Source organism: Dermacentor variabilis, chromosome 8 (assembly GCF_050947875.1).
Source record: "Dermacentor variabilis isolate Ectoservices chromosome 8, ASM5094787v1, whole genome shotgun sequence".
Lineage (NCBI taxonomy): Eukaryota > Metazoa > Arthropoda > Arachnida > Ixodida > Ixodidae > Dermacentor > Dermacentor variabilis.
This window is the reverse complement of record NC_134575.1, coordinates 7,314,470-7,329,864: the sequence shown is the minus strand read 5'-3', so window position 1 is coordinate 7,329,864 and position 15,395 is coordinate 7,314,470. Positions and strand designations below refer to the sequence as shown.

At 47.1% G+C, this 15,395-nt stretch overlaps 1 protein-coding gene across 1 annotated transcript in view; it reads left to right on the top strand.

Annotated features, from left to right (window-relative positions):
• Positions 1-51: 51 nt before the first annotated feature.
• LOC142589561 (cerebellar degeneration-related protein 2-like) overlaps positions 52-15,395 on the top strand; it is a 138,077-nt gene continuing 122,733 nt past the window's right edge. The window contains exon 1 of the mRNA XM_075701019.1: positions 52-440. Within this exon, the coding sequence (XP_075557134.1) occupies positions 341-440 (100 nt within the window). The 5' untranslated portion in view covers positions 52-340. The remainder of the gene's footprint in view (positions 441-15,395) is intronic.

Sequence of the window (15,395 nt, the reverse complement as noted above, 5' to 3'; positions counted from 1 at the left end):
TTAATTTAGCGCATGAACGTTAATCGTTAAGCAACAATGCGCTTGGCAGAAAAGCAGAAGAAAATGCATCACAAATTGTAACCGTCTGCTTGCGAATGTGATCGCGTGTTTGGCGGCCGTATTTGCCCCAGTTATGCCCTTTTGTTTCGGGTGAGGCCGAAATCGCCTTCGGCGGCCAATATGCCAGTTCGACTGGCAGACCGCACTGACAAAACGTTGTTGAAATTTACCCCGTGGCATTCTGCGCCTCCGTTGGTCGCTCTAGCGAGCACTGCAACACTGCTACTACGCGGACTGCAGTTTTCCTTGCAACATCCGTGAGTTTCGGCTGGACGCAATTATGAAACCCGACAAGGACGCTCCCGAGAGCGGCGACACCCGGTCGCGAGCTCCCAGCACGAGTTCGGCGGCCGACGAAACGCAGGATTGGTACGAGACAGGTGAGTTAACCGTGTCTTTCACCCCACCACATGCTGCGACTCTGCACACTCGACTGGCTTTCCCGACGCGCCCGTAGGCCTAACTCTTACTCGGACACGGCACTTTTCCGGCTTCGTCTGAAAGGTCCCTTGCAATCGAGGCTGGTTTTCAGTCAAGGAAGAGCATCCTGTGCTTGTTTCTTGTTAGAACCGTTTCTTTCCTGGCTTTCGCAGACCGGCTTACGAATTTCGGTGACACATATCCAGCTTATTGATTGTAACAAGAGAAACCGGAATGACAGCTGACCGCGCGAATGCATAAACCCAACTGTGAGCATGGCAAGGATTGTGTTTCCTTGTGAGGCGACGTCGACCATTGCCACAGGCGTTTCACGGGGGCTGAAAACGAGAGCACTTTTTCTTTTTCACGCGCTACCGGTATGCACCATGTCCAGTACGTCGAGCGCTGTCTGCGGTGTTACAATAAATGTGTGCATGCAAACACAGCAAATCGTGACCTCACGGTAAACGCTAACTACATAAGTGCCTGTCATGCCACTATCGAGATTATGTATATGACCGAAGTGACACTGTGGGCAGCTTTGTGCACCCATAAAAGCAGCAATTTCGGGGTGGCGTGCCCGACATTTTATTTTTGGTCAAGACGATTAGCGCAAAAAAAAAAAAAAAAAACGAGAAAAAAAAAAAAACAAGCAAGAGTTGGCCATCTCGCGTTCTCGATCCCGCGAGGCGTTCCCTTCCGACATGAATAAACAGAGAGAGCGAGAGTGGTGCAGCCAAGCCGTGCAGCCCTGCCGTGGCGATTGTGTTTTTGGCGCGTTCGCTTTCGAGTGCATTCGCCCCTATTCGATTGCAGGCATGCGGTGCAGTCAGCGGAGATCGGCGTCGTGGGAGCCGGTTGTGATTACAGAGGCGCCTTCGGGCTCCGTTCGCTTAGTATGCCGTCGGTGTCGATGTGTTTTCCCGAGCGACGTCCTTGCGACGAGCTTCTATATATCTCCGTTTCCCGCCTCGTTTCTTCATTCCTTTGTTTGTGCTGCGAGAAGCTCGTCTGCCGAGAGGCGATCGTGGCCGAGCATGTCGCATGCCATGCACCGACTGCTTCCCGCCAATGGCCGCGACGTCGTTCCCCCACAGAACACCTGGTTCCCCGCTCACACTGCTGACGTCACGAATGGCTAAGCGTGCCGCCGTAGTCGCCACGCGCAGCTTTTCGAACGTCCAGTGGGATGATGTGAAGGGGTGCTTTCTGTTCTCGCAATTACGAAGCTGCGTCCGAGCTTTAAGAAAATGCATTCCTTATAGCCGAAATTCGCTGTACAAGTATACAAATTGGTTCCATATAATGGGCAAGCGGGTTCACTTCGAAGGCGCATAAAGGGACTGACAACAGATTTTTAAGGACCTAGGTTTTTTATGGCGTAACGCAAAGCTCGCCATCGGTAGTGTTTACAGTTGCAGTGGTTACTTCCGAAAGGGCCTGGATATTTAGTCAGCAGAATTTTTCGATCTGAGCAGCCTCTAAGAAAGTAAGAGCCCCTTCTCCAGCAACGCTGAGAAGTGAGAGCGATGCCGATAGCCCGCCTCGCATCGTTCTTCTTTCACAGGAGTGAGTGTAACTGTGGTTAACCACCTACGTTTAGACATCTTCAACTACTTTTGAAAATGAAAAGCTGGTGCAATAAGTTGGCGTTGTTGTATATATATTTCTTACATGTGTACCGCGTTTTTCCCTAAGTACACGCCTACGTCACGGCTAGATGGCCCTCGTCGTCGTTGTTCTGTCGACAGACGAGCCAAGCCAACTCGTTGACAACGAAGGCGAAGGCAGCGCCACTTTTCTACTCACTACAGACGAGTGCTTATCTGCACATTGTAAGTCAGGAAAAACTTATAATAGCAAAAAGTATACTAAATTTCAATACTAATAAAAAGATAAGGAACGGCGTACGCTAAAAGAAGGTCACGTGGTGAACATCTTGTGCAGCTTCATGTTTTTGCCGCGTCGGACGCCAAAGGTAATTTTTCACGACATTTAGTGATGAATAAAACATATAAATCCACATTTAATGAGAAGAACTTGGCTCGTTTTAGCCACTACGATAGGGAATCATTACATCAGCGGAGTTATCTCGATTCATGTTCTGAGCGGTTGTATGTCCCTTTAAACGTGTTCAACGCACTATAGAGCGCATGTCGTTGTCCTTGAAAAACTAATGACATCCTTTGTAGCGTTCACTCAATTGCCAATTATTTGATGGGCTAACTGTAATTATTATTTATTCTTCAAAAACTTACAGTGCATGTAACCACGATGCCCATTATCGTGCGTGGGACAACTGAAACGTTCGGAGCTTCGCACTGATAGGCTCTTCCTCTGTCATTAGCTTTATTGCTTAGTGAAAAAAAAACAACTAATTGCTTTGTTTTAACTCTAACCGGCACCATATCACGGTTTTCGTTATTGCACTGGAACGGCCATTGAAACGTCGCATGACCAAGAATGCATTACATTTCTACTTAAGAGGATGCTTTTTAGCTCGGGCCCAACTCCGACGCGGCCTATTCAAATACATGTAAAACGCAAAAGCATTTTTCTGAGATAACCACTGGACATATTTTAGTGAAATTTGTTGCATTTAAGAAAGAAAGTTAAATTGTAGTGACTGTTGGAAGCGGAATTTCGACTTAGGACCTGAATATTGTTGAAAAGATTTTCAAAAATTCGCAAGTTTGAGAGAAATAGAAGCACGAAGTTTACAAATTAATAGCTCTGTATCAAGGACAGATATCGCGGTTCTGTAAACGGCATCCATTAGATCACTTAAAGCGGACAAATTCGATATGTCATTTTACACCTTACGTGCATTTGTTACGTAGTTTACAAGGCTTCTGCAAAAGTTTCCATATTACTAAATTTCGTGAGATTCATGTGTAACAGATCAATTTGTTCCGCTGTAGATGTACTATGAGATGTGATTCACAAAACTGTGGTATCGTTTTTGGTTGCCGAGTTACAGAGTTGTAAACTTGCTAGTTTCGTTTTCTGAAAATTTTCAGTTTTTGCTAATTTTTAATAAAAAATTTGCGACATAAATCAAAAATTCGAAACTGGCAGTCACTATATTTTAGCTTTTTCTTTTAGATGCAACAAACCTCGCCAAATTTGGTTCTGTGGTTGCCGAGAAAAGCGAATTCTCCTTTTACATGTAGTTAGATAGGAGCACCCGAGCTAAAGCTCCCTCTTAAGTGTGCTAAATAATGCTTGGGATAATCTATAACTGTCCAACTGACACTGAAGTCAACACTTTGATCGCGTTTTCTATAAGATGCCTCATATTAAAGGGGAAAATTGTTATTCCTCTGGAAGTATACAGGGTGTCCCACGTAACTTGAGCCAAACATTAAGGATATCCAAATGCCATGTAGCTGGACAGAACCAAGGCAGTGTTGTTGGCCGTCGCTTAGAAATACTGAGATTACTTTTTTCATTCCGGCCAATTACATAATTAGTCTTAATAAATATCCAACTTCTGAAACATAATTAGATTAAAAGTGTCAGTGAGAAAATTGTAGAGCAACATGAAAAACTCCCGATACAGCTTTCTGTTGCTCGATACGTGCTACGTAAAAGCGTTTTTCCGAGCGTGAAAGAAGAACGCGAATACACGCAAAGGGCCTCGAGCTGCCAGTCGCGCGGCAATTTTGCGTGTATTTTCGAGCATCTTTCACACTCGGAAAAACACTTCTTTTTTTATGTAGCACGTACTGAGCAACAGAAAGCTGTATCGGGAGTTTTTCATGTTGCCCTACAATTTTCTCATTGACACTCTCCATCTAATTATAATATTTGAGAAGTTGCTTAATTAATTAGGACTGATTATGTAATTAGGCAGAATGACAAAGTAATCTGCGTATCTCCAAGCGACGGCAAACAACATTACCTTGGTTCTGTCCAGCTACGTGGCATTCGCATATTTTTAAAATTTGGCCTCAAGTTACGTGGGACACCCTGTATAGCAGGAAGCTACAAAGGAAGCCCATACGGGTTTCTCAGAAGGAAAGCTTCGCAAAAAAAAAAAAAACCATCATTCCTGCCGGTGGATGGAACCCGGGAGCAAAACAGGAGTCGTATAGATCGCGGGGTGAGGGCGGATTATTCGACAACTCGAAGCGTATGGACGTGAGCGTGGCAGTTGAGTTTTGCATAACTCATTGTGATGTTTCACATAGAGTCACTAGATAATTAAAACGCAGAAGCCGCAAGAATTATGTGAATGAATATTTAGTAACATTTCTTTTTATGTTTTACATTGTGGTATATCCCTTCCTAACATTGCCAGGCGTAGCGCTTCCAAGAACAGAGTGACGTCAGAGGACAAGAGCGGTATCCCGATTATGCGGAAATACTTGCCTGAATGTGCGCTATGTGTGTGGCTTAGCCGTCGGGAACGCGGATTGACGTTTGTGTGTGTGTCTTTCGATGTTTCGTGATGAAAGGCGAAGGAAATTGTGGCCGCCCTACTTATTATGGGTCGCGTTGAATTATCTGAAAATTTGTACTTTACACGTATATGTCCGCTAGGACTGAAACTGGAGCCTCTTGACAAGAAAAACTGGTGAAAAGAAAATAAAGTGATTAAGGGGGGGGGGGCGCACATCTACCTTTCTATAATATATTTTGTCGGCTTAGCACTTGTTTGGCTGGGATATTAACCCGTTTGATGTAACCCAAGACGCAGGGCGGTTTTATATAACTAAGGAGGAGATTAACGGAACTTGAGATCATTAAATGAGCCGGAATTGCGAGTTATCCGAGATCGAATTATGCGGCGTCAGTCGCGGACGAGGGGACAGGTCCATATTATACCAACAACGAAGACTGAAGATATGCTTGGCGCACTGGCGCAGTGCAAAGCCGCACCAGGAAGTTTCCGTGGCCGGCGACGCAACCCTCGGAGCGAGAAAAGAAGTCGTGCGGCCTGACGGTGTACCGAGGAGAAAGCCTTCACGCGCCAAGGCCGGGCCTCTATCCAGATACGAAGCGATCACGCAACAGTTGGCAGAAATTAATGAACATCGCCGTCAATCTCTGCAACTCATACGCAGGCGATTCCCGGCCAGGCCAATTGCGTGCTCAACCAAGAGTTTTGCTCTTGGTTCACTTTTAGAGAACCAAGGGTAAACGGTCTATCAGAGAGTTTTGCCTTTTTACCGGGAGGCGTGTGCATGACCGGCCGTTTTGGTGGTGCATTCTTGTGGTACGGAATCTAACCATGCATATATAGCAGGCACAGTGTTAGCGCTGTAACTAGGGGTGCTGGCTGCAACCAACCATATTCTTCTTGAAGCTGATAGTGTAAATAGCCAGCATTAACATAATGGTTAACACACAACTCGTTCTTTTTTTTTTTTTTCGACGAGAGCATTAATGTAACGTAGTATTTCTAACGCGTTGTGCTTGGACAAAGCTTCACAAGATGTCGCTACTATAGCGTTGATACTGCAGTTCACGGTTCGATAACCCGGTGCAAAGAGCATTTCACTCTCTTACGAAGTGAACGACGCCTTTGACGCCATCTGTCCAGCTCCGACGTTCTCGGCGCGCGGACGGGCGTCGGTTGCGGTCGTCGGTTGCGGTCGTACACCTCACGTCGGCGACGCCGCGCCAGGCGCAGGTCCTGTGTAGCAAGACTAGAATGATGCTTTTAGGAATAACCCGACCCCTTTGCTCCTGAAATACTCACCCCCGGTGTTTAGCGTGAATTTAGGCGCACGTGCGTGCATTACAAGAAGGAAAAACCTATGTAAGTGTTGATCTGGATCCAATCAACAAGGCCTACAGACAGAACGACCGCTTTACCTTGATTCTTTCTCTCTCTCTCTCTTTCACGCTAGACTCTTAGTCGCGGTTTTCATCCGCTGAAGGCACTGCTTGATAAAGCTCACGTCTCCACTCGATGTACCGCCAAGGCGGTTGCTTGAGCACAACTCTGCAAGTGGCAAGATAAATTTTGAATCGCACTCTTGGGAACATTTGTCGTTATTCGGCGTCAGATTAACTAAATATAAAAGTTAGGTACGATTAAAGTAGAATACTTAAACTGAAAAGACCACTCTAGCAATTACTTGCTACTGTTTCCTGCAAGGCACGGATAAGCTTAATCAGGATCTCAGTAGTATGTGTAGATGATTTAAGTATAAGCAGTTTAGGATTGGTAGATGGTGTTCTCCTGCTACTGGCAAAACTAAGATGACCTTAAACGAAGTCATTTGGGATCTGAAGAGCGTAGGTGGTCTCGCGTTGTTTATAAGCTTAAGACAGCTGTTGACATTACTGCAAACTGATAATTTTCATTAGTTCAAATTTAATTACATTAATTTGTAACGTTGGTGCCGTTGATGTAGAAGCAAAATGCACGCATTAGTCCAAACCAGGAAAATGGGGCGACGCGGTTGCATTTGCTGTTTTCTGGCCGTATTCTTATTTATATCCAGCCCCCCTCTCTCTTTCTTTGTTCTTTTTCTCGTCTTTCATGCATGTTCACAATAAGAAAATGCTGCGCGAACAAAGAGACAAGTACGGAACGACAAAAGTGATGGGACCGGACGCTTGGAGAATAGGGGAGCAAGTTTCGCGGTAGGTTTTCTTATCTGTAAGCACTGCTCTGCAACGTCGACCTTCCCTGCGTTTCTGTCCCCATCGCCGTCATTCGCCTTCTATGTGTCACTGTGCCATATTGGTCTCGAGGGTCGCCACTGGAGAGACCGCGGCGCGGCTATCGCTATGACGTAGGAAGTGACACCCCGTGACTCGCGTTCGCACCTTTTCTGCAGCCAACACAGCTCGCTGACTTTGCGATTGAAGCCTTGAGTGGAGGGTTGTAGATAACGTACTACATGTTTCCTTCCCAAGGCAGCAATTTAGTTGCCCACTCTTACAGCACGGTTTACTGCTCGATGCCGCAGTGTCGGACGTATTCGTCCGAGGCAGGTGTGAGTTTTTACGCGTATACCCCAAAGCGAAGTGGAATCGAGATGCTTGGCTGATGAAGCCACTGAAAACGAAATAATATGGTGATCGTACGAGTCCAGCAAGCGATGCACACAGAGCTTGTAGCGTGCTCGCCTTTGATATGACATCAATCATATATAATGCCCTGTTCACAGATGCATGCGACTTGCATGCGCGCACACGGCGGAAGCACGGATTGAGGTGGAAAAATTATAAGCGGTTGAAGTTACACGTGTTATGACAGACCGGTGATGAATCATCGTCCCGCGATCATTCCGGCGAAAGCGGCAAGCCCTACTCCCCGCTACAAATGTTGTGAAAAGTACTGTTATGGCGGCAAAAGTGCGTATTATTACAATTTTTACGTGCGGAGCGCTTTGCGAATACGGTCTCGCCAGCTCTAGTTTCCACAGCGTTAACACGGTACAACTGACTCGTACGTCTGCGAAACACAAGAGCAGCACGATGCAGAACTCTCTCGAGTCATTGCTTATGACGTGAAGGTAAGATCAAACGGGGCTGCACGAGATTATGGGGAAGCGCCTCAGTGGTCTTGTTCATATCTGCTGACGGTGTCGCCCGAGAGTCGAAATCAACTCGTTGGTACTTTGCGTAACGTGCCCTTCGCGCTGATACTTCACGGGCAACAACACTGCTGGCGCAGAATCTGTAACTGCGGTGTAATCTCGTTTGGTTATGCACAGCGGCTGCGGTATCTCCGCTCATTTTGTCTCGCTCGCCGTCTCCGCACTCTTCGGGTGCCTCTTTCTTTTGCGCACTAACCATTGTTTCGCGGCGCGCTGTGCTGAGTCAGAGCTGTGTCGCCCTCCGCAGCCCCGTATTATTCCACGCGAGCTCCGTATTGCGCTGAGCCAGAGAAAGTGGGTCTCCTCCCTCCTGCGACTGCGGAAAGCATTGTAGTCGCTTTTGTGTGCGCACATAATCGCACGCTCTTGGGAGCGTTGTAGCAAACGCTGTTCTCGAGCGATTTCGGGAGAGCTGTAATTGCGGTGTCTCCCATATGCAGGAACGGGCTCCGCAGAGAATGGCGCGTGGAGTTGGAGCGGCTTTTGTCGAAGGAATTCTCACTAGTTTCCTAGCCACGTGGAACTAGTGAGAATATATATATATATATATATATATATATATATATATATATATATATATATATATATATATATATATATATATATATATATATATATATATATACGAGAAGAAAGGGGGTTAACCGAGGGACCCGATTTTTATTAGTCATATCATAAGAAGCCAACAAACACTGACACCAAGGACAACATAGGGGAAATTACTTGTGCTAATAAATGAAGTAATGACACGATAAATTAATGGAAAATAAAGCAGATGAAAAAACAACTTGCCGCAGGTGGGAACCCTAACTGAGCCGCTACATCGCTACGGACACTACAGCCAGTGTCTGGCAGGGAAGACTAGTTTTTGCCTCGGTATGGGGAAAATACGAGCACTTCAATGCAGCAACTGCAAGGCTACAAACGGAGCTAGTTGGTGACACTGGCAACGCGCGCGATTATCGTGGCTCTGCGGCACGCGGATAGACATGATTAAGGTGGACGTATAAGAAAGGCACAGGCGCGCCCGTACACGGTCAAATGTGTTATCTCACAGGAGGAAGCACTGCGTATCGTAAGGATAAAAAAAAAAAGGCAGTTCCCGATTCGTTTCGTCTCTGTCTCCTTTACATCCATTAATTAATTGATAGCGAAATCGTCTAATTTAATAATTTGGGTACATACGTTCAACGACAATATAGCGTTACAGAAAATAAATGAATAACGCGCTTATCTAAGCGTGCGTTTCTTGGATTTTCTCCACGCTTACAGATCACGCTTGCTATGTAGGAGGGACCAGACGCTCATCCTCACGCTTATCATAGCGTGATTGGAACACCTGTTCTTCACGCTTTGAAATAGGACTTGATTATCGCTTGTATAATTACTACTTCGAGCCATATTATAGTATATGCCTCTGTGATAAGAACAATGCTGAACAAATCGCTTACTTATCGCATGTTTAATATCTTCAGGAACAAATCTTCGGAACACACTGTAAAAAAAAAAAAAAAAAAAGAAAGTTTCTGGAAACAGGAACTTTATGCCAAGCCGCGTTGATGTGCTGGCGAGCCGCGTGTTTTGGACCTCGACACAGCGAATTCAGCTGAGGAATTTCAGTGCCGTGTGCGTCACTTCGATATCCAACAATAACGCTGCGCAGTGAAGCCTGACTTGCAAGCAATCTTGCGATTTTGGATATCAACTTCAAAAATATTTTCCTTCCGTAAAACAAAAATCACATATTTAATGGTTATGCACGAACGTTGATGTCCTTTTATTTTATGGTCGCTATTTCTTGGGCTTTTACAAGGGACGTTTACATGGCATTTTATTGACGCGTAAAGACAGGCGAAAATACTATATTTGCCAAGTTTAGCGTAGCTTTGCGGCACTGTTGCGCGATGTTTAGGCACAAATTATGTTTTTGCAGATAATATGTTTTGTGGACATTCGTGTGAAAGTATTTCTGGGCTTTTTTATCCAAGCATTTTTTTTGCAAAACGTTATATTTTTGTGAGTGCTAAAAGCAAATTGCAGAATAAAAATAAAATAGTGCCTAACTTGCTTTTCAAAAAAAAAAGAAAAAGAATAGTCATGTATACCAACTGCAACGATGCAAGTCTTCAAACTCTGAAGGAAATGCTCCATTTATAGCAAAATTGCATGTTCTACTAGGTTTAACACAACTTGAGGAAATTCAAGTGGCCCTCAAATGTTCATTTTCTTTTCATCCGAATTTCTTGGGGGCAAAGTTTTTTTTTCCTGTTATGCTTTCTGCATCATATATGTTTTCCTGAGTAATATTGGAGCAGGTCGAGAGCACTGGTGTCGGGACCGTTGTGTGGCTGACTCTAGTAGTGCGGGGCGAGGTGTACGGGGCCCGAGTCGTCGGAGCGGGTCTTCGAAAAGAAAAGCGGCAGTGCCGAGGACGTGCCCGTTGTCTTTCGCGTGATTGGTGAAACATTGTGTTCTGTCCGCAGCCGCTTCCTGTTCCGCCGTCGTGAGTGCCCAGGGCTGTCGACGCCTTTGGCGTTGCGCTGCTTCGCCCCCGCCGCCGAGCTCGTTAAAAGCGGCGCGTTGTAAAAGCAGCGGCGACGCCTCGACAAGGGGTAAGAAAAAAAAAAAGAACGAAGGAAAAAAAAAAAAAAGGAACGGGGGTAGCCGGCGTGGCCCTTTTTGACCCGCGCAGAACACGAGCGAGAAAGCCACGGCGGCGTCTAGGCTGCGGCGAAGGCTTCCCAATCCAATCTGCGGTCGCGCTTCCGGAAGCGATAGAGAGAGAGAGAGAGAGAGAGAGAGAGAGAGAGAGAGAGAGCGGGTCGCACGTAGAAAACTGCTCGTGGACAGGCAGGTCGGTAAAAAAACGGACTCGACCCGCTTTCTCCTCGTTGCGCGCGAAGCCTCATCGAACAGCCGATCCTTGTGTGTGCTTAGACCGCATGAAGAACGGCGGAAGAAACCCTGTCGCACTCAACGCGGCGACGAAGCGCTGGGGACACGGCCTCCGCGTGCTGCGCGATCTCAGAGGCCACGCTCCCGGCGTAGAGTTTCCAACAAGAATGGCGATTCAAACTTTCAAGCATGTTTTACCAAGTCCTACACCCTTCTCAACAAGAATTGCTATGGGTAACTCTAGGGCTGCGATGGTTCAGCTACTACGGTGCTTCGACGCCAGCACCGCCTTGAGTCGTATTATATTTAGGCACCCGATCGGCTACTGTGGGAATTAACGATGGCTAGTATATGGATTGTTCCGCTCTTGACGCTTATGGCATCAAACGTTCTTTCGACATTATTGATTACGCTGTATCTTCCTAACTTTCCAGATGCCCGCCGTTTACTAAACGCAGCGAGGCAATTTGTCTGCGCGCGCACACGCGTAATCGTTGCGAATTATGGCATTTATGACGCGATATGTTGCCGAACATGATGAATTTGCTTCCTCACGAAGCCGTATGAAGGCAGAAAAAAACTAAGTTTTTAGGCCACTAACCATCATTCGCACGCTGTCACTTGTTCCCGTAGCCAATGTCGCCGGAGCTGCCAGCTTCCTGTGGCAATTCCTCGTAGGGAACTGCGGCCTCCCGGGGAGACGCTTTTCGCACCTTCCGCGTGGCTCCCGCTCCCCGCGCGCGTTGTTCATGCTCGTGCCGTGTGCGCGTAATGAAGACTGCGCCCAGATTTAATCGAGGCCCCCTTTTCTCTCACGGCGTGTGAATTGGAGCGACGAGGGAGGGGGGGAAAGCCGTGGCCAGGGGGTCCCCGTTTTGCGGAGACTTTCTCAGCGGATCGTGTAGGTGTGTGCGTGCGAACCGTCGTGCAGCGTTAATAAAAGTAGTGCGCTATACTACGTTGTCCTTTCCCGGTCCAGTCCTTTTGCGCGGTTACCTTCCTCGGTGCAAAGACGCAATTTTATCAATCATGCTTGTGACATTTTGTTAAAAATTCTGCACACAGGCCGGTTGCAAAGCAAGTTGTTGGGCGAGTTGGTACGTGCTCACGAATGCGAAATGACGAGCGCGAACTGTAGGAGGAGGAAAACAAGGAAGTAGGCAGGACGAGTGCTCCTTTTACTTAGAACAAGTTTTTATCCTGGAAAGCTACAGACAAAACCCACTCGGGTTTCTCAGAAAGAAACTTCCCGAGTTGAAGAAAAAAATATGCCCTTGCCATTTGATAGAACTCGGGACCAACGCCTTTCTGGCGAGGTCGCTCTGCCATCTGAGTCAACTGACAGGCTAGCAGATCGCATCACGAGGGCTTTCGTGAACCTTTCGCTTTCGCGAACCTTCCTGCACCTGGCAAGCTTCCGCAGAATTGATTTGACCTACAACCATGACGTTCTGACATGCACGGAAGCCGCACGTGTGCTCCAAGGTGTTTCGCCATCAAATCATGTTCACTTTTTCATAAATTACCAGATGCGCCGCTAATACGTTCTGAACCATTTCGTCGAATGCGATTGTCGAATGCGAGCACCCGTCCTGTCGACTTCCATGTTTTCGTCCTACTTCGTGCCCTTCTTATTCACGAGACTAGCAATATGACATCGACTTGCCTTTCGATGCGCAGGAAAACACGCCAACGTCATTCAAAGCGATGCCAATTTTCATGCTATGCATGTGTGCTTATCGCGTGGGCACGGAAGCATAACTAAAGAATGGGAAGAACGAGACCAACATGTAAAAGTGCAGAAATTAAAAAGTGATAGAAGATGAAGTTCCCTACACAATTGTAGTTCCCACGGCCCATTGGTCACAGGCGACATTCTGAGTATCGCTATATTTTCCTCGAGTATACTTGACACAACCGGCCGCAAGCTTGCATGCATTTCGATGCAATCCCACGCAATTGTATTGTGTCATCGTAACGCGCGTTTATGCGCTGACGGCTGTGCTTTGCCTTGCGGGGCGTCGCACAGTTTCCCGAAATGCGCCGCGCTGCAATTCAGCGGCGAGGTTCACACGGTTCGGTCCATCGGTCTGTTTCAGTGGCAGCTGCATGTGCCTGTCGTTGCAACATTTCATTTCATTGCATATTTTTTCCAGTTCACTGTACTTTAGTCTGCGATGTGACACGTCCGTGTGTCTGTCACACCGCGCAGGTGCTTCCAATGAAAGTTCGAAAACGCCAACTATCGCTGCCGTTTTACGATGAGAAATCAAGTATAAGACATGGCTGAGTTCGAAGTTGCATAAATTTTGTGCTCCCCTTCAGCTGCTACAAAAAAGTTGACAGTCGTTTCAGCATACGCTAAAAAGGACGAAAGCCTGCGCGCTCACGAGACATTAATTAGAAAGCTCAACGTTCTCATTGGAATGCGTTGTTAGTTGCTCTTGTTTTCTCCCACAAAAGGTCGTGAGTTCGAGTGCCTTAATTAACTGTACCTTAATTAACAGCAGATATGTTGGGTTCGCGTGCCCTAACTCTTAATGAACTTTGCCTTAGCTAACGTCGTAATTAACACGAAAAGGTCGTGGGTTTGACTCCCACCAAAGGTCGAGGGTTCGACCTCAAATTTTGGTGGCATAACTCCGGACGGTCAAATTTTCGACACACGAGCCTTCTAAGGCTTTCGCCCTAATAAGCAGCCTTGTTGCTTATTGAGTGTACTTGAAAGGTAGCAGAAGTTTCGAGCCAGACAAGAGGCAGCTGCCGTATTACCGCAGGCTTTGCGCACTCTTATCTCGGCGGAGATTCGCAATGCATGGTTTGCAGAAGAAGCTGGGCTAATTGGCGATCCACCTTGCTCAACTGCTTCGGAGCGCCGGAGAACGCACGCATGGGGTGGTCCTTCCTTGGTTGTTCGTGCGTGTATGTTCTTGCGCTCTGAAGCAAATCACCAAGAACGGTTGCAGAGTCGTAAGAAGTGTTGCGTTGATCTTTCGCAGTTGCAGTTCGGCCCCGTAAGGGGATAGAAGTAGCGCCTTGCTCACCCGACTGCTGGTCCGTTGCTGTAATTAAGGAGTGACGCGTCCTAAACAGCGCTGGTTCACTACCCGGCATAACCTTGGTGGCATGTGCCCGCGCCGTATTTCGTAGAATGTGGGTTCGGTTTCTATCTACATGCGCATTTCTTCAACCAAGTGCCTGTTGGTCAAGTTTATAGTTAAAAAAAAAATGCGGCAGATCTAACGCACCTTGTTGGAATCTACATACAATGGAGGGCGCTGAAACATGTGTCTGCGTTATTGCAATCTCAGTGCAAGGCCCTCGTACAAACCTCGTCATCCACGTTGCCAGCTGTCCAAACGCAGCCGCTTCGCATCTGTTCTGGTGCACGTGCACGGGCTGTCGTCCAGCCGTGCTCTGCAATGTGACACGCGCGGCGATATAATCTCAATGTGCTAGTTGGCGTTGGCACATTATGTGTGCGATTCTGGCCTAATTGTGCTGGGCGACCGAGATTCGATCCCACCATCGGGCACGTAATTCGTTTTTCTCCCTCCCCCCCCCCTTTTTTTTTTTCTTTTTAAGTTTTGACTATTCGGCAAGACGGCAGGAGCAGCCAGGGCCAGGAAAGTCCTGAAGGGTTCGTGAAGAAAGCTTCGCTTTAAAAAAAAGTGTAATCTAATAAATGCAACGCATTGAAACTCAAGGTTGAAGCGGGAGACACCCATCGAGACCATAATAAGCATTGTTAAACAAATAACGAAAAGTCGTATAGGACGCGGCGTTCTTTTCCCCGAGTTCGGCGCTGTTTACAAGTACGTATGCGACTCGCCTTAATTATTACAGCATGACATCCACGACGCACTGTTGATCGCAGAGCGGGGGCTGCCATGTCTGCGTGCGTCGTTTGCTAATTTGCGCTCTTATGCGATGACGCGACGCAATAAATTATGGTGGCAGGCAAGTCCCTTCACCCTCTCTCTGACAAATTTGGATAAACGGCGTGCTGCCATATCAAGCGCGTACAGGTATGACTGAGGCCGGCATGGTAATCGGGTAACGGACGAGGACATCTTTCGGGAGCAAACAAGAAATCCCAGGCGATGGCCTGTAATGAAATTCGGAAAACCCCGTAATGCTGATGCCGAGCCAATGAGCTGGCATCTATATAGGTGTACGTTTCGAAAGCAGACTTGGAGCAGCGTATATTACGAACATTTAGGATTCTTTCACTGTCGGACAGGCGCGTTCGGCGTTTGCGTTAAGTCACTGCAGAAAGTGGGGAGAAAAACGTCGGTCCAATAAATCACGGGGGCAATCAGATCCAAACTGCAATTGATTGTGGGCTAGTGAAATTAGCTCGGAATGTCATCCGGCGCCGTTCTCCCAGACACGTTACGTTGGTCTCAAAGTCCACATATTCGTTGCTGTTCCCCTCTTTCGCGCATTTTACGTTGA